Source organism: Cupressus sempervirens, chromosome 3 (assembly GCF_028749045.1).
Source record: "Cupressus sempervirens isolate cs-2001-9-10 chromosome 3, ASM2874904v1, whole genome shotgun sequence".
In the NCBI taxonomy this organism is placed as follows: domain Eukaryota; kingdom Viridiplantae; phylum Streptophyta; class Pinopsida; order Cupressales; family Cupressaceae; genus Cupressus; species Cupressus sempervirens.
The window spans coordinates 494,585,489-494,605,679 of record NC_143120.1 but is presented as its reverse complement, the minus strand read 5'-3'; the positions used below and the strand labels follow the sequence as shown (position 1 = coordinate 494,605,679).

The window sequence follows — 20,191 nt, the reverse complement described above, 5'->3', positions numbered from 1 at the left end:
ACATAGCCCTCAACAAGATCAAATTTGAAGGTTCTTATGCATACAATTTGATCACAACAAAGGATCAATTTTTAGTATTGTAGTCACACTTTACAAGCAGTGGATTTATTGGGAAGGCGGCCACTTTGGTTCAGCTTGGCTTTTCCTTATAGCAGTTCGCAGGAGGAATTATGGAGTGTTTTTTGCAGCAGAATGGAGTTGTTTTATTGCAGCAGCTTGGGCTCTATTATTTGAATTTGTTTAGCTGTAGTTGGTTCCCATCTTCAGTTGTCATCTATATTGGTACTATTCTGATATAAATCAGACTCTATTGGTACGGTTTTAGAATCATTTCCAGAATAGTATGTATTGTTGCATATGATTTCTATCACTTCTATTTTATCAATTACTGTTATTTATTCATTGTCATACATATATTTTGAAAAATGCAAAAAAAAACAACCTTCTTCTGCAACTTATGTCTAGCTATATAAGAGCAAAGAGAAATCTACAAGAAAATATAATTTATATAATTAAACAAATAGAGCAGCAGAGCAAATATCCATTTGAGATATTTTAGTGGTATCAGAGCCTAGTTCTTGCCAGCCTGTTGGGTTAGTTGCAGAATGAGAAACGGGTGCTCTAAGGTTTCATCTCCATCAACAGGTACAAGTAAGAGGCCTCTTGTTAAGGCTTTCAACGATGCAATCATAAGCAGCTACCATCAGTATCGTTCTCTTCCTAAGGAGATACAAGACATGCTTGCAGTCACACAATTTATGGGTATACCAGAAGCCAAGGATGATTTAGTATCCAAAAGTTCATATCAACAGCAAGGAAGGAAGGAAGAATCAAAGGATAGAAAAGAAAGTATTGGGAGATAAGATAAGTTAACAAAGGAAACATAGACCAACAATAACCAGCAAGAGGAATTACCAGATGAAGATCTTGAGGGGGTATCAAAAGAGGATATTGAAAAAAGCCCTGCTCTTCAATGGCAGTCCACATCCTTTGCTTATGGATTTACACATGTCCATAAGCTTATTTTGGAGAGTGAATTAAAGGTTGGTGAAAAAAATATCATTGCAACCTTGTCACATTTTGACAGTTCCCACAGGTTAGTAGAGAGCTACATTTGGAAGGTCCAACTTGAGGGAAGGCATAAATGTAAAGAAGAGGCTTCATCAATCTTTGATTTGCATGTACTTAAGACAGCCATGGAGGCAATGAAGAATAATTACTTAAACCTCCTTTCAGATAGAAATCATCTTCTTGACCTTGGTGTTATTTACTCTATTGCTTTACAAGGGAAAGAAGAGGAGATTGATTAGCTTATTTCAGAACTTTTAAAGGTTAGAGAAACTTTGGGAAATTCTCAAGTAGCTCTCCTCATGGCAAAAAATCAGATTGAAGAACTAAGTAGGGAGTTGAGTTTAATCTGTGCTTTACCTACAAAATCAGAAAATTAGTGGGAGGAACATTATGTGGAGCTGAGTCTACTACATTCTACTTTAACTCAATCAGAAAACTTGCCTCTTGCAACAGCTTGTTCAGATAGACAACATATTCATGAGGTGAATCAGGAAGAGGAACCGCTTGATGATACATTATCCAGTGACACTAGTAGTTCCATTAATACTGAGTATATACAAGATGATTCCAAAGAAGGTATAGAGGAGGATTCCAAAATTCTGAGTTTGGATAGCAGCAATTTTACTTCCCATTCTCATGAGTTTGTTGCATATAATCTTGAAGAAGCTGATGACATACATTTAGTCATTGCTAATAACCTCTTTTCCGAGATGAGTGCTGATTTGAATTTAGATAACCCACTCTTTGAATTGGATGATGAGGAGGCGCTTGATCTTGATGACACACAATGATATGAGGAGCTCAATCTTGGAGTATGATTATAAAGTTGAGCATATACTTGGTGGGCTGAACACTCAAGAGTTGTCCCTTACGAGCATGGATGACACACATACTTCTATTAAGAGGTGGCCTCATGGTTTCCTTGACAAGGCAAAAATAACCTTGCTGATTGGTGATTTTGTACTCTTCAATCCATTGAGGATTAGTGACTATCCTAGTGGGGATCTTATGACTCATCTGAGTTTTTCGTTGTCTACATTAGGTTTTCAACAGTATGGGAGTGATGGGAGGTGCCTCTATAGGTTAGTGATGGAGTGGGGAGTGTTTGTTGTTGATTGGAATTGGTTTGATAGTATGTTTGATATCACTTGTGCTGCTCGTCAAAGTTATGACAGTAAGATAGGGTGGCCATTGTTGATAGTTTTTGAGCATGCAAGATATTACTCACCCATAGTTATGATGTCCTGTATACACAGAGGGTTACTTGATAGTGATGGTGATAATATGAAGTTCTACATCACACACAGTATGACATGTGTTTTGTTATGGGACCCAGGTATTGATTCGCGAGATACATCACTTTACACAGACTTTCATATATTGCTTCATGGTTTGGAGTGTTTGGGCATTTTTGTCAGAATGGCACAACTGGTTGTATGTTTGAGAAATATGGAGGGTCACATGCTGTGGTTGAGCATGTTATTTTGTCAGTTTCCCCAGATTGCATCATGTTCAAGGATTGTTAGTAGGGACCTCACGAAGAGGCAGTGGCAATATGGGTTTGCACATCTATTCAGACAGGTGCAATATGAATATGTTGCATTCTTTTTGAAATTGGTTTGGAATCCAGGAATCAACATGTATAATACATTCCTCTAGTGGATTCATGGTGAGATGCAACACTTTGAAGATCTTGATGTTTATATCAAAGTAGCGCTATAGAGGACATGGGTGCGTTGGTTGCACTTGGGCGAGTATTGTTATAATACTACATATCATATGTTGATTTCTATGACTCCATTTAGAGCCCTCTACGATTATGATGCACTATCTTTTGTTGATCTGGTGGTTAGTGACAACAGGGTTCCTTTGGCACAGGATTGGGTACAGGAGAACCAGGACATCATGAGATTTCTTAGAGAGAATCTTCAACAGGCACAGAATCAGCAGAAGGTCTACACTGATCAACACAAGATTGAGAGGATATTTGAGGTGGGGGATATGGTGTACCTATGATTGCAGCCTTATTGACAGAGCACCCTTAAAAGGGGTGGACCTAAGAAGCTCAAACCTTGTTTTTATGGACCATACAAGATTATCATACATGTTGGAGAGGTTGCGTATGAGATTGAGTTACCATTTGGCAGTAGGATTCATAATGTGTTCTGTGTGTCATGTTTGAAAAAGGCACTAGGACAACATATTATATCATCTCCAGATCTTGGAAGAGAGGGAACGCTAGCTAAGAAGCAATGTGATATGAGAGTATCTGATTCGCTAGAGAGGTCTCCCTATAGAGGACGCCACTTGGGAGGGCAAGACTATTTCACAGCATCCAGCTTTGCAGTTGCTTGTGGGCAAGCATCTCCGAGAGGGAAGGATTTGTCATGTCCCCTCTTTAGCTCTGTCTAGTAGTGAGATGAGAGTTAACCTATTATGGAGTCTCGTAGGCTGGCAATGGTGATTAGGGACTCAATCAGGGTTTTCAGCATCCGGATTTGGTATTACAGGCAGTAGTAGATCACTTGAGAGCACTTCCTTGATTTTAGGAGGCAATTCTTTGATAGAACTATTATTATTATTTGATTCTAATTTTGTTAATTAAATTGTTAGTAAAGATAATTTAGTTGGTTTTATTTTGTTATATTTAAAATTTTCAAACATATGATTATTTCACATGTTTTTTTTATGGTTTATATCTTATAAACATGATATTTTTTATGTAATGATTTCAAATCTATTTTGATTAACTATATATATATATATAATTTTTATTTTATTTTTTGAAAATTTTATAAGGCAAATTAATATTGATTTTTTTGTCTTGTCGAAGTTCATTCGAACTTCATAATTGTCAAACTTGAACCTTGTGACTTAGGTTATCAAGAAACATAAGTAGTTTTCAAACTTGAAGCTTGTTGACAATTATACACCTATTAGAAAACTAATGGTTATCGAGCAACAAAAGTAGATTTCAAACCACAAGAAACCTACCATAGGTTCACGAACCACCTCGAATTGCTAACAATAGCAAAATATTTAACATTTTTCATTTAGGCAATGGCTTAGGGTTTTGATTAAAGGGAAACAAGTTGACAAACAAAGGAACTCACACCCTAACAGTTAAACAAAGGAACCTTGGGAAAATTAACTTTCAAAGATTTTGCAAAGCCATAATATGGGCTATGACTACTAGGAAGATTATGCCCCCTTAGATGTTAAAAGTACCCTCTACAATTAATGTAATGCATAATTGTATATTTTGTGTAATTGTTAGCCTTGTTTACAAGAAGTTTCTCTATTGTGTTATCATTACTCAAAAATTTCTAATTTGTTATTAACCATCCAATCAGTCATCAAATTGAAGTCTCTAACTTGTGTTCATGGTCACAAGATGTTGACTTCAAATTTATCGTCTTAATTTGTTGCAAGATTTCCATATCAAGTCATCGTAACTTTCTCATCTCATAGATTCTGCAAAAATTACACTTTACTTGATTTGGTTTTCATCAATGGTAATATAGCTTCTAACAAAATATAATGGAGAAGTTGCAAGCATAAATCCTTCTCAAGAATTCAAGGGTGGTTTGTGATTATTTTGCAATGATCATGCTTCCAAGGAATTCCGATTTACATTCCCAAAATTTCTAGCAATTTTCACAAAATTTTAACCATTTGTTTGTTTAGGATTGGAACTTCTAATTGGCGTGGATAAGAGATTCTTAAGTCCCTAGGGCATTCCTTGACATCTTGGTGGCATCTTAGTAGGGTGGGGGGGAGGTTCCTCATCCCAAAAATGCAGGATTCTTAAGGCAAGGAAAATGCCTATCCATGGACTTCTATTTTGGGAAAGCACCATTTTTTCATAAAGTTATCTTAAGAACTAAAGTTGTTTTGACTTGGACAAAAATCATATTTCGACCAATTAAAATATACATTGCAACTTTGGACAGATGTGCAATAAATATTTATAATTAAATAATTGAAAGTTCAGTTGCCAAAAAAGTTATAAAAAAATAACTTAAATATTCAATTATTCTTAGGAGGGACATTACGTGACTAAAGGGTAAAAAATGAATTACCAAACAAATGTCACTACGTAATCATAAATTCTAGAAAGATCTAAATTGGTTATAAAAGGAAGTTGTGAGAAGACATTTCATCATTCTTGGATTCATTTACAAACCCAAGTTCATGGATGAAGACCTACCTAGCCAATTGAGTGATTTCACCCAGAGATCGCCATTGAGTTCAACATTCTGTGTCTTGTGTATGTTTGTGTAAAGTTTAGCTGAATGTTAAATCATTTATCAAATATTTGAGCCAGATTGGTATACTTTCAAGTTCAAGGAGTTGCAAGTAACACATTTATAAAAGTTTGCAGGCAAGAATTTACTTGTAAGAAGATTTGTTCTACCGAGCCTGGTGTTCTATTTTGTTGCTTGCAAATGTTTACATAGTATTTATTTATTTGCAAAACCTTGTCATTCACTTTCTAGTATCATACAAGTTGAATTAAGGGAATTGCTGATATTGCATAAAAAGTGAGCCAGACCTAAAAGGAGATGACATTGGAATTTATGTTTGTTTATCAGTGACAGCAAGTTGGAGGAATATGCAGTTCTGATATACAGGGACAGCATTCAGTACAACATTTTATAAGGCCAAAAAGGACTGATTCGTCTAATTTTATGATCTATATTAGAGTCCTCAAGATTCTAGCAAAATTTAATAAACTTTCATTTACAATTAAATTATTGAATGCCATTGTTTGCAAAAGTGTTGATGGCTATCTCTATATGTCAACTGGTTTTGATTATTCCTGTGATCAATATTGATAGTGCAGCCGTTCTGAACTATTCAAAGCAATCTTATTGATTGACTTTAAGATTTCCAAACTCTGATGAAATGCCTATGAGTTTAGGATTAAGTATACAGAAATTTGTTGAAAAACTTGGTCAGGGTTACCATAAAGCTGAGAAATAAAAGTTTGTGACCTAAGACAAGAAAAGGTATGATCTAGATTTGCAATGTCAAAAGTTTTAAGTTTCATAAAACAACTAGTTATGATCCAAGCTATGAAAAATGGATGAAATGAGACATGAAAAAGAATGACTCATACAAAAAACATATTAAGAGAGATGCAAAAAAGGCATGATCAGAGATACACATGTATGTCTACAAAGAAGCGTCATAGAAGAAACAAAGTGCAAGAAACAATACACAAGGTATAAATAGAGAAAACAAAAAGGCATGAAATACACAAGGAATTCAAATGTTAAAAGCATAGATTAGTAATGGTTCTTAAACCTTTATGTGAAAGACATGCAGAATTTTGGTAAAAAAATGTACCAAAACAACTTATACACTTGGAAATTGTTTCATAGCTTTTAATTTAAGTTATTGTCAAAAACAATGGTGATACAACCTCAAAATATTTGTATTACAAAATAATAAAACAAATCAAAATTGAAGAAATATTCTTGTGAAAGTAATCCTAGAAAATTCTACATGTGTAATTGCTAGAGCAGTCACAAATTTGATTCAAACAAGCCAGGAATTCAAAGGGTCAGATGTTACAATAGAAAACTCAACTGCAAACCTTGATAATGAAATATCTAAAAGAGAACTGGATCTAAAGGTTCATTGAGCACCCAGTCACCTTTTATTGTCAAATTGAACCTTTCTCTTTAAAAAAATAACACTTGTCATATGTAGATTTCCAATTTTGTTACATTATATAGTCCATATTAAGATAATATCTTATACTTTCTATAATAGTCAACTACTTGTTTGTAGTCCGTCTTTCAGTCTAGATAGGAATGTTTCCTATCCCGTCTCTTTTTTCTTCAGTCCAAATAAGAATGTTTCCTATCCTGTCTCTAGTTTTGTTTCTAATTTCGTCTTCAGTCTACGTTGTTTCTTTTAGAAACAACGTCCTTGTAATTCTTTATAAGGAACACATTTGTTCCTCTGTTAATTAATGAATCATCCGGAAATCCGGAAATCTGCCAACTCTTCTTGAATCTTGTAACATGGTATCAGAATTATTTGTTTAAATTTTTTCAAAATTATTTCTGTCGAATTTCTCTAAAACCCGCTTAGGGTTTTCAGCCTAGAGAAATTCCCGAACTCGGGTCTGCCTGTGTTTGTTCAGCACACTCTAGCCCCATTCGTCCATGCACATCGATCTTTGAAGAAAAATCTGCCATTTTTTATCAAGAAATCTGAAGTTTTTTCAAGCTTTTTTTCAGCTAGGGCCTTTTTTTCGAAACCCTAATTTTTGGGGTCGAAAAAATATTTTGTTTGCAGATTCTTGATGGGTTTTTCGAGAGCTCAACTGGGTTGTCGTCCGTTTTTTCTGGGTGCCTCGATTTTCGAGCCAGCGGATCCAAAAAACGACAACAAATTCCTTTTGTGTTTTTCGAGCTCTCTTCTGGGTCATTCTCTGATTCTTCTGGGTTTTTCGTATTTTTGCTTCAAAAAACGTGCCTTCACAGATTTTCACAGTTTTTCATTGAAAAACGTGCCATGGCATCTCTGACAAATATTCTGCTCGAACATAATTCCAAATTCAATGGTCGCAATTATGGAACCTGGAAGCAGCGCATCATCGCAATCTTCGAATATTGAAACACCGATCAACTTGTTCTGGGTGTTACGCAGCGTCCGACTTCTCCGGGTCCTAATCAAGGCGAAGCTGCATTTTTCGCCTTCTGAATTTGTTTCTGTTTTTAATGGGTTTGTTGATTTTCTCCTCAAAAATCATTTCAAGTTGTCTGTCATACGCAAGGTTGCGTGAGATTCTGGGTTTGTTGATTTTCTCCTCAAAAATCATTTCAAGTTGTCTGTAATACGCAAGGTTGCGTGAGATTTTGGGTTTGTTGATTTTCTCCTCAAAAATCATTTCAAGTTGTCTGTAATACGCAAGGTTGCGTGAGATTCTAGGTTTGTTGATTTTCTCCTCAAAAATCATTTCAAGTTGTCTGTAATAAGCAAGGTTGTGTGAGATTCTGGGTTTGTTGATTTTCTCCTCAAAAATCATTTCATGTTGTCTATCATACGCAATGTTGCGTGAGATTCTGGGTTTTACCGTTTTTTCCACAAAAACGAAGTAAATGCAACTTATTTTGAGTCATAGCACTCTTCTGGCAAAGCTTCTTGGTTTCAGCATTCTGTAGATCCAGGGAGGGTCTCAATTATCACAGAATGTTCCGACATCCGTACGGTGACCATTAAGGGAGGGTATTAAGATAATATCTTATACTTTCTATAATAGTCAACTACTTGTTTGTAGTCAGTCTTTCAATCTAGATAGGAATGTTTCCTATCCTGTCTCTAGTTTTGTTTCTAATTCCGTCTTCAGTCTACGTTGTTTCTTTTAGAAACAACGTCCTTGTAATTCTTTATAAGGAACACATTTGTTCCTCTGTTAATTAATGAATCATCCGGAAATCCGTTAATCTGCCAACTCTTCTTGAATCTTGTAACAGTCCATCCTGTCATCATATCTGTGCATTTATACAAAACATTTATGATCTCTTTATCTTATATTATAGATTAAATAAAATGGTTATATAAGGAATATTAGTTTTTAAAGGTGTCAAGTTGAAGCATCTAATTCTCCTCCAATCCAGAACACAGGCTTAAACTTTGAATTCTTGATCATAGAACAATCAATTCATGTCTCACCTGAAATTTGTCTTAGTTTTAAAGCATGGGTATATCATATCCCAGAGTTTAGATTAACAATTTTCCCTAAAACTCTGCACTTTTTCCAGCTGTCAAATAATGCTCTCTTGCGACAACATTATACCACGGTGAATGCTCCTCATTCTTCAATATAATGCATCATTAGCAACTTTTGGTTCAGAGTATAGAATGAAGCAAAAGCACAGACCATGAAATTTCTGATAACTGTAAAGGATTGGAAGCGGATAATTATAAACTAACATGCTGTATAGAGGACTCAAAATGCATCCTACAAAATCCTGACCAGGTCCTGAAAATACTGATTAAAAGAGACTTTTGATAAGTATATAAAATTCAATTTTACAATAGCTTTCCACAACTATTATTTCATTCATTAACATTATGCTCGGTTACCGGATTTGCACCCTCTGCCCCTGTGCATCTTGGTGTGGATGCGTTTGGGTGCAGATGTGCCCAAATACGCTGTGCATGTGCATCCACAGGCTGTGGATGAGTATCCAGGGTCAACTTTTAAAGCAGATCAGCCTTTTCCTCTTTTACTTTTTTAAAATTAATTTTGCATATTTCTTTGATATTTTTGTATATATATAAATTAAAATATATATTTATATTTAATACACACACACACACACACACACACACCCAAACGCAACAACCCCGCCCCCCCCCCACCCCACCAAAAAAAAAAAAACTCGCATATGCACTTGCCGGGTTCTCGCATCTGGATTTGAACTGGTAAATTAGACAATATTAATAGTTAAGAAGGATAGAAAGCTATTATATAACAGAGGGATCAAACAGCAACAAGCCATCTTGCAAAACAGGTGAGAAATACATATGTTATCAACAGACAACAATTACATACCTTTCTGAAGGAGGCAAAATTTTCCAGCTTAATAAATGGTAAGTTCCAAATGCATCACGAAGGTGAACCTTGTGTTCTGTTAAAAGGGATATGATTCTCTGCAAAGATTAAATAATTAAGGAACAAAAATCAAAGGTTGTTCCAGAATAAAAATAAGACAAACTTGTTCAACATCAGCTGCAAAATCATCCATATCAGTCATTCAAGAATTTGAAATTATAGAGATTTCAGTTTAATTACCTCAGCAGTATAATTTGATATCTGATTACTAGAATCAGCAGGTGAAACAGTCCATCTAATTTTAACTCCATCCCCCTCGCTGCTGAAATTCAGTATATGAACCTGATTTGATATTTGCCAATGAAAATTAATGCATTTCTCTACTATTTGAAACATAAATGCAAAATTATATCATAAGTTATTGACATGCCGAAAAAGCTTTTAATGGTTGAAATGTGTACTCTTCATTGTATTTTGTTTGATAGGATTTATAATCACCTGATAACTAGCAATTTCCAGCTCCCGTGCCATATCTTCTTTGAATTTAGGTAAAATCAACATGAAGTCTTTAGAATCTGTAGTCATGGACATGAACAATTCCAGCCCTCCAATTTTTTGATTCTGACCTGTATTATCAAAAGCAAGGTATCAACCTCCACTCTGCAAGCAGATATTCATACATGCACAAATATTTTACAGATCAAAAATACGCATTTGAGCAGCACATTATGAGGAACTACATATCACATGATAAATTCAAATACTGAGACTCATGTGGCTCAGCACATCTGTTTTTTACAATTTATATGGTTCTTCTATAAAACGTGGCTTCTAGGCTATAAAGTAATGTATAAACATACAAACTCTTATGGTTTACTCACTTTTGCCATGATTTTTCTATAGAAGAATATTTCAAACTGCCAGTATGACCTTCATATTTCATTATTCCTATAGAACTGTAGTCTATTTGGTTTGTAACTTACAAGGCTAGATCTTCTAGTTCCTGAACCAAAACAAAATCCATTCTATCAAAAGGCTGCCAGATATTATTTTGATAGCAATTATATTGAGAAATCATGTGGAATATGACCCTAACCTAGCTTTAATGTTAATTGTGATGTAAACACAAACCCTAATCCTATTTTTAACTCTAAACCCTAATCCTAATCAAAACTCTAATTATAATGATAATCTAAAAAATATTACTATATATTAATTTATTTTATGTCTTCCATGTTGCATTGCAACTGCTACTAGCTTATATATATTTTGTAATATGTATAAAATATGCCTAACAATATCATTCTCAAGGTGCCTATTCAACTTTTATAAGAATTGCTTAAGCACTTCATAAATTTGCTAATGAAAGTGCTAGGGGCATTACTTAGGCCAAAAAGCATCACCATTCATTCATACAACCCTTCATTGGTTTTGAAGGTTGTCTTCCACTCATCACCTTCCCTTATCCTTATCTGGTGATATCTACTTTTCAAGTCTTTCTAGGAGTGATAACAAGCCCCTCCTAAACAATCCATCAGATCCTCTATTCTTGGCATTGGAAATATATACCGAATAGTGATCTTGTTAATGGCTCTCGAATCAATGCATAGCCTCCATTTGTCATCTTTCTAGGGTGCAAGGATGCTAGGCATTGCACATGAATTGCGACTCTTCCTTATCAACCCCTTGTCAAACAATTCCTACACTTGTTTAGCAATTTCTTCATTTTGAGATGGAATCATCTTATATGCCGCCTTGTTTGGTAAGGTAGCCCCAGGGATGAAGTCAATATGATGGCTCACCTCTTGGATTGGTGGCAAAGAGTTAGGCATGTCTTCCACCACAACCTCCTACTTTTGCAACAACTTTGTCACCTCTTTAGGAATTTCCTCTTAAGTTGTCCTATTTTAGTGCTTTAGTCTTGTAATCTTTAATTAAAGATCCTTTATCTCCTCTATTCAAGACATCAAAATAGTTGAACATGGTATCAAAGTTGGTTGATGAGGTTTTCTAGAATTTGGTAATTTTTTAATAAAAAATTGTCACCCTTTTTTTCTTGTAATTTGTTCCAGAAATTTTTTAATCATTATTTTTAATGAAATAATGACTTTGCATGTTTAAGGATTTTTATTTCTGCTCTATTTGAAGAGTTTCACAAAGGATTTTTACAATTAGAGATTGCAAAGGCTTTTTATAGAAATTCATAGGTTTTTTTTTCATATTGACTGAAAGTCGCAAATTTTAAGAGTCACATCTCCAATTTTCATGTCCCTTTTTTCTTAGTTGCCCGATTTGGGTACACGAATCGGATCAGTGGATTTGGGATTTTTTCTTTCCAATAATGATCCATGGAGGATTCGTGTGTGTGTGTATACATTTTTATATACTAAGAGAAATCATTTCTGATTCTAGTATGCATCTATAAATCTAGTATACTTGATAATTGATCTATTTTCATGATTATAAAGAAAATCAGAACATTCACATTCATGATTTTATGTTTTTGTGCCTTGTATTTCCTCACATTTGTGTTGGATCCTCAGGATTCGTGCTTGGATCCTTGAGGATCCAGGCAGGATCTTTGAATCTGCCTATGGATCCGTCAGGATCCTTGGGCCACGGACCCTGATAGATCCACAAGCGGGATTGCGGACCCTGCCCAAATCCACATGCGGATCTAGACCTGGATCAGACCTGAATCTGGATCTGGGGTCCGTTACGCGAATCCGGTAACAAAGCCTTTTTCGGATATTATTTGCAGAAAATTGCCACTCAACTTTTATCAAAGCATGTAGTGACAGTTCATTTGACAATGCTTAGAACGCGACTGAAGGACACACAACTACTTTGATAGTTTGTTAACACTCCCTTCCCATATTCGAAACTGACTTTTTTAGCACTCACCATCATGAGATCAGCTCCTAGCTTCACTGGGAAACTATTAATGGAAATGGATTCATACTTATAACTTCATACATAGCAATGAATTGTTGAAACAAGTGGTGCTTCCTACTAAGATTACTTGCACAGAGCATATTAATCTCCTTGCAATCATCAAGGACAATCAGCATACTGCTATTTGAACTTGCACGGTCTCCCTTATCTTTGTCTTGTTTGGGAATTCTCCCCATGCACAACTAATAACCTTGGAAGATCCTTGATCGTTTTTTTCTCATGGTTGAAACTACTCTAAATTTACCCCTAGAATATCTTATAGCAACTATCTCATTGTTGCATATTGGAACATTGTAGAACATTCTTGAGTTTGTCTCCTTGACGGTCCTTTTGACCTTCATTAATATGATGAGTCTCTTTTGTCTAGCAATTGGTTGAAAAATTATTCTTACTTCATTCTCACAAAGGGCATTGATTCCTTCAACAATCTCCATGATCTCCTTGGTTTTAGAATTAAGTTCATCTTCCTTGTGAGTGGCTGCTATAGAAGTATACTTTTTAGCCTTGTATAACGAGTAATGAGTCATACTCAGCTGTAGACAAATCTCGTCCACCTCTCTTTCCTTATTTTTTGCAAACTTGATAGCAAGATCCAGTCACTTAGTAGCTGCAAGTAATATGATTTGATCTTTTCAAAAGCTTCTTTGATAGTGCATAATTGAGTACTAGAATCTGAAGAAAACGTAGGCTTTTGTTTCTTACTAAGCTAGGAGCCAAAAATCACAGGGGTGTGAAAACCATGTTTAGAAAACACTAAATATACTGCTGAAGACAAAAAAAAATTGTTAGGCTGGGATAGACATGGGCTGGCACGCAAGTGTATAGGAAGCATGGGCTTTGAATCACCAAAGTTTTCTGATGGAGGCCCCTAAAAGGAACAAACAAGGCTTCTCAATGCTGCAACACGACAAAAGAATGGAAGGTCACTGGTGCTTGCTAAATCAGAAACAAACCACCAAAAATGCTTTGTCCAAATGGCAAGTGCTTGCTAAATAAGAAACAAACCACCAAAAATGCTTTGTCCAGTCGCGAGTGGTAGACGTTGGGTGCGAACCTGAAGTGGGTTTGGAAACCCTGTTGTTTGTGTGCACCTTCCAACCTCTGCACACCAAGACAAAACCTAAACTCCTAAGCATTTAAGGTGCGCACATGCACACCTCCCCAAGGTGCACATGTGTGCACCTTCCCTCACAAACCTAAACAAACAAATGCATAGAACTCTAAGGCACTATAGAAGTGCGCACATGCACACCTCCACAAGGTGCGCACCTTTGTGCCCACTAAGACAAAAAAACTTAAACTCTCAGTTCCCCCAAATTGCAGTGCGCAACTATGCACGTGCGCATGTGCACACCTCGCTTAGGTGCACACCTACGCAGGTATTCAAAGGCCAAAACAGCACACCTACACACCTAACAAGGTGCGCTTGGTGCATTGAACTGCATGTCAGGGGTTTTTGAGGGGATTTGACTGTTTTCATTGCATTTTGGATTGGTTTTGATATGTTCTAGATTAATTAGAGTATGTTTTAGGTCAAGTTTTAACCTTTTGACTAATGTTTGCCTCACTTGTGCAAATAAAATGGCGTCTTTATCCTCTTCAATGGCAAAAAAGATGGCTCCGAAACCAGTCACATTTAAGTACCAAGGGGCACCAAGGAAATCTAGGTTTCAAGATAGACATGCCAAAATTAGAGACATGGAACTCAGGCATATAGACTAGAATGCGTTCCTCACGACTTGCAACAAGCCTAAAGATAGGTTTGTTATGGTATCAGCACTCATGCGCTCAAGCTTTGTGAACATAGCATCTCACCCAACATCAGTTCAATTCTCAAGACTGATAATGACCCTTGTGGAACACCGTGACCGAAGAGAAGGTTGTTAAGAGCGTTATAGGAGAGAGAGTCTTGGACCTCTGACCTACGAACATTGAGAAGGTATTTCACCTTCCTAGGGCGAACCAATATCTACGAATAACATATGATAGAGGAGAACGATGGTACAAGGATAATCTGAAAGAAGCAAAGGAGATAGTGCAATCCTCCTTCCTTATTGACTAAACACTAGTGGGTTGCCGAATAGGCAAAGTTCATATGACAAGGGGGTATATGAAGGACGACATCGGATATGCAATTGTGCTTTTGAGCAGAGAAATGGGACTTCCTATAGCAAAACATCTTTAAACTTGGCTGGTCCACTTTATAGAAACCATAGGAACGGCAAAGATGCCAATTGATTGGGCTACCATCTTAAGTGATAACTTGGATGAGCAACTTGTAGCCGTCGAAGCCGATCCACACTTCTATATGACCATGGTGCATTTGTTGGCGGCTAGAACCAAAGATTACCCAAGCCTCTACAAAAAGAGAAGCATGCAAGATGCAAATGATTGGCCCTATGTGGTATATCCACAATTGGTGAAGAAGAAGCTCCTAGTGCAAAGTGTGGAATACAGGGTGGTGAATGACAATTTCATCTTCACAATCATCACGTTCATTGAAGGTGATTATGTCAAAAGAATGTCGGTAGAGGCAACAACCCAGATTATAGAAATCGGCAACACCTATCTTAGGGTAGTTGGTACTCTACTGTGCCCAAAGAAGCTCCCAAGATACCCATCTGATAGGCTCATCCTACTGCAAATTGCATAACAACTCACTTCTGCATACAACATAGTGAGAAGACAACATAAGAAAACATGGGTCTGGTCCATCACAATTGGTGCTTTCAAGGTGAAATTAAAGCAAGATATTATCACCTTCGATTCAAAATGGGACCAATATCCCTTGGAAGAATACAACTCCCCTCACCCATACTTTGACAACATTGGCATGGTACAACACTTGGCAGGGAAAGAGTTTGTACATGATGCATTGGAGGACCATTGGATGAACATTGTAGATGACTACGATGTCTATATAAGGGACTATTGTAGGATGACTCTATTTTTAGCAGAATGTGTTGATGATAAAGATCCCTTTTAAGGTTGTGAAAAAGGATACTAAAGATGTCATGGATCCATTATACAACAGGGATAAAATCTATGACCGGCCTATAACAAATGTTGAGATTGGGAGGGATGAGAATGCAGATATAAATCATCGGGCTAGACACATAGTCGAGTTGACAAAGGAATGGATCAAGAAGCCATTTAGAATGGATTTAGTTCCTCAGGCTATCCCCCTACAAGCCACAGCGAGGCCAATCAAAGGAAAAGGTGCAAAAGTCACTGAACCAACCTTCCCCACTCAATCCCCAGTAAGGCCGAAAATGGTTAATCAACATGAGTGGGAGGTTAAGTACTGTGGAGTTGACAGGTGTACGATGAGGAAAAGAATATCTTCTAGACCCAAGAAGCAAACAACTCAAGCAGAGGCGCCTCCATAAGGACAGGTGCAACCGGAACAAGTTGAGCCTGAAGCATAAGAGCAGCCACAAGAGGAAGAACTGTCGAAACAATCGGAGGAAGAACAGGTAGAGGAGCAGAGGGTGCCACCAGTAGTAACTAAAGAGGAAGAAGCCTCCCCCTCAGCTCCAAAAAGGGCAAGAACTGAACCAATTGTGGCGGAAACACGGAGAAGGAGTCTAAAGAAGAAAAGCCATTCGTCGCCACAAGTGCCTAAGACCATCCCAGAAGCAAAGGATGAAGAACAAGGGGAGCAAATTGCATTTGTCCCCTTGAGCCAAAGAACCCGCTTGGCTAAAGCAACAAAGGAGGAGAGGAGGAAAAACTCCACAGTGACACCTCCATCTCTTCTAAGGGAGCCTATCCAGGAATCAACATCAGAAGATAAGCAACAAAAATGGATAGACTATATGGAGGGTCAAGAAACTAATGTCTTCACCTCTCTGATTTTGACTTCATGCCAGTAGGCATTGAGATGGTCGAAGCAAAAATAAGAGATACTCCCACGAGTGAACCCTTATGAGAGGACTAGAATCAATTGTCACCTCTACCTCAAGGACCTTTGGGTATTCCACAACCACCATCTCGGGATTTGGCAATTTTGGATAAAGGTTCAGTGACTCTAGTTCCTCAGGCTACATAAGAAGAACAAGAGATCGAGGAAGGGGAGCCCCAACAACTGCATACTGATGAAGTATTTGAGGAAGGAAAAATACTTGAAGAGCCTCAACAAACTCCTGAAGATACAAAGGCTAGGACCTTAGCCCAACTAGATACAAAGACTCAAACTGAAGATCTTTCTCAACAGGAGAAGACTCCAAAGAGGACTGATAAGGGAAAGGAGTCGACAGTAAGACCAGCCTCTTTAGCCAAGAATATGTCTCCCATGGGCACTACATCGACATCACTAAAGAGGGAAGTTATGTTTCACTAGAAAAGGCAACTGGAACTAACAACCGAGGAGGGAATGAAGATATTGGTAAAAGCAATCAAGAAGCCTGAGCCGCCTATGAGTGATGCGTGAACACTGGCCTTCATAATGAAGAACCAAGACCAGGACTTGCTTGCATATATAGTCATTCCTCCTCCGCACACTGACACTGAACAATTAACTCCTAAAGACTACCAAATCAAGGAGGTCATGTTGGGAAGACCCACAATAGACACTGCCAAAGTGATGATCACTATTGGTATGAAAGAGGTGTTCAGGCATATGGACCGAGATGAGTCTGAGTTGATAACACTACGGAAGCAAAATGGGCTACTAAGAGGCTACTTACATGGAGTTGTGGGCCCCATCGACCTAGAAAATCTAGAGATTGCTCTTGCGGTGGCATTAGAGAAAAGTGTAACAAAGGCAGCATAATTAGATTTGTTTTTGGAAGCATGTCAGCAATGGCATGACAATTTTAAAGAGATAGGTGTACAGATAATATAGGGTAATTTGAAACTATTACACTACATCCAGTCAGGTGTCGACAAGTTGATTTCCATAGTGAACCAAGATTTTGGGCTAATGCATGAAGTTCATACCTGGACAAATGACCTAAAGGTCAAAGGTATCGAATGTTGATGGAAGTATATACTACTGAGGAGCTAGACAAGCTTGACGACTAGATTTAGAAGATATCATCCAGCTGTAAAGTAACGGAAGGATTACACACAGAGATCCAAAGGCTTAAGGATCAGACTCAAAAGCAATTTTTGGTAGCAGAAAGGTATTACAACGCCACTTTTCTTGAGATTTTTGAAGATGAGGCTAAGGCCAAAGCTTATTACGACACAATTAGTGGTCCAACAATTCCAAGGAACATTCGAGAATGCTTCGTCAGATGAAGACATAACACAAGCATTCAAGACTGAAGAGGTGTTATTGGAGTTGGATACAAAGCTTGAAGATTTTGCGGCAACTCGAATTGAAGTTAGTAATTACCAACAATCAATAAAGGATAAATATGGAGCTTTGGATAACATCTAGACATCATTTTGGTATAAAGGGGAAGAAAACCCAAATGCTCGAAATTCAGTTTTGACACTAGAAGAATTTTAAATTTTTGGAACATGTCACCCAGGTGCGTATGTGCGCTATTCACAGAGGTGCGCCGATGGTTTTAAAGAAGCAATGCGCCGACAATTAACTGACAATTCCTAATTTAGAGCTTTCCATGCACCAGAAATGCATTTTGCCAGCAATTTAACTCCCATAAACACCTAGAGAAGGTCAACCTTCCATGTTTAGAGCTTCCAGAGACTCCTAGATCATCTTGCAGCTACATTCTCATTCTTTTATTCTTTTGAGTCATGTAAAGGCTCATGCGCCCATTAATGAATATAAGCAAGGGTGGAGACCTAATAAGCACCATTTAGAATGTCAGTTTGTATATAATTAGATTTGTTTAATTAGTTTTTAGCATGTGCTTGCATTTTAATAAGTCTCACTCCTAACACAAAGGGAGGAGATGATTTCTTATAAATACATGGATGTAATATGTACTCTAGGCCGTTATTTTGATGCAATAACATATGCTATTGGTGCTCTCATTCTAAGTATAGTTATTCTTGTTAGAGTGTGTTATTTTTGTGAATGCATGTTCATGAATAATAATAAAGACAATGGTTTTATTGCGTTGTTATAATTGTGCAAGATTTTAGTTCAAGTGTTTGCCTCGTGTTAACGAATTTCTCTGACGTAACGAATTAGAGAAAAGATCAACTATTGTTCTTGCATAGCGTCTTGTCTCACATGAGCGCACTTTTCGTGGCCTTGCGATTTGATGAAACATGAAACATCTTTCGGTTATTATTGAGTTCCCATCGACGATTGCATCAATGGAGATGAGGAAGTGTTGCTACTAATTTCATTGGTTTCCTACCCAATCTTTTTGATGATTTAATTTGTAGATGAGTTGTTACCATGGTTTATGTCCATTAGGAATTTCCCTTTCAAGTTATTTGCTTTAATCTCTCATTACCTTATCTTTGTTATTTGTTTTTCTAACGCTTGGTTAAAATTGGAATACTTATAGTTGCATCGATAAATTGCGTTCATCATAAAACAAAAAATACCTTCTTTTTTTGTGGTTACTTTTTCAAACAGCAACAGATCAAACAGATTATTTGAAATTGTTTAGAACCAGCAAAGGCCTCCTCATGTACATACACATTTATCTTCAATTGAGCAGATTCTAGTAAGTCGCAAGATTCACCCAAAACCTTGGAGTTGATCCTCGATTAGTTTTTCAAGAGGGGGATTCGCAAGGATCCCTGCTGTTCAACATCATGCAAAACGACAGCTCAACAGGTTCGTTGGGGGGTTCGTGAGTATATATGTGTATATATATGCATAATTGCAAAACTAAGTTATTTCATAGTATGAATATATGTTGCTTGATTATTGATCAATGTCAAATGTCAAAGATAAACATTAAAATACTCGTTCATTAATGTATGTTCATGATTGTGAAGAAAATCATACATTGAATTACTAAATTGCAAAATAAAATTTCAAAACATAGACTAGTTCATCAAATAGTAAAGTTTGAAACATAATGATAAATTAAATTGAATATCATAATGACAAGTGTTTAATAGTTTATCAATGATCATAGTATCAATGCCCTTCCAGCATCAAATGGGTCATCAAAAAATAAAGGATGAATGGCTTCATCTCCAATTGCAACTATATCTAGATCCTCATCATTGGAACCCAAATTGGTTCCACTAGCCCCAGATGTTGCTATTTCATCCTCCTCGACATCTAGCAAGGTAGCTCTAGCTAGTTCTTGGATGGTCATATCCAAGTCAGCAAACTCGGGTGCTACATCCTACAACTTCTCTACCCCTTCTTTATCTTGGATCTTTGTATGACATGAGGTATTAGTGATTTTGAATATATACCAAGTCCTCTACTTTCTTAGAACCCAACTGATTATGCTTCACTGAGTGGATAAAAGAGTATGTACTCCAATTTCGCTCAGCAGCAAAAGAGCTCGCAACCTAGAGAGAACCAACAATTTTTTTTTATAAAGAGAAATTTAAGAGTGTTAATTCTACAAGCTAAGTGGCCATTAAAAAAGGAAAAAAACCAACTTAAAAAATTACTTGTGATAGGATCTTAATGGCAAGACACTAAAGGTACATATAATCTTGCCTATGTAGGTACCACCATCCAATGCCATC

The 20,191-nt window shown here is 36.8% G+C and overlaps 1 protein-coding gene across 1 annotated transcript in view; it reads right to left on the bottom strand.

Annotated features, from left to right (window-relative positions):
* LOC149567344 (aspartic proteinase nepenthesin-1-like) overlaps positions 1-20,191 on the bottom strand; it is a 59,082-nt gene that overhangs the window by 12,889 nt on the left and 26,002 nt on the right. The window contains exons 9-11 of the mRNA XM_089820520.1: positions 10,148-10,275; positions 9,890-9,991; positions 9,650-9,747 (exon numbers count right to left, since the gene is read on the bottom strand). Of these exons, the coding sequence (XP_089676646.1) occupies positions 9,650-9,747; positions 9,890-9,991; positions 10,148-10,275 (328 nt within the window). The remainder of the gene's footprint in view (positions 1-9,649; positions 9,748-9,889; positions 9,992-10,147; positions 10,276-20,191) is intronic.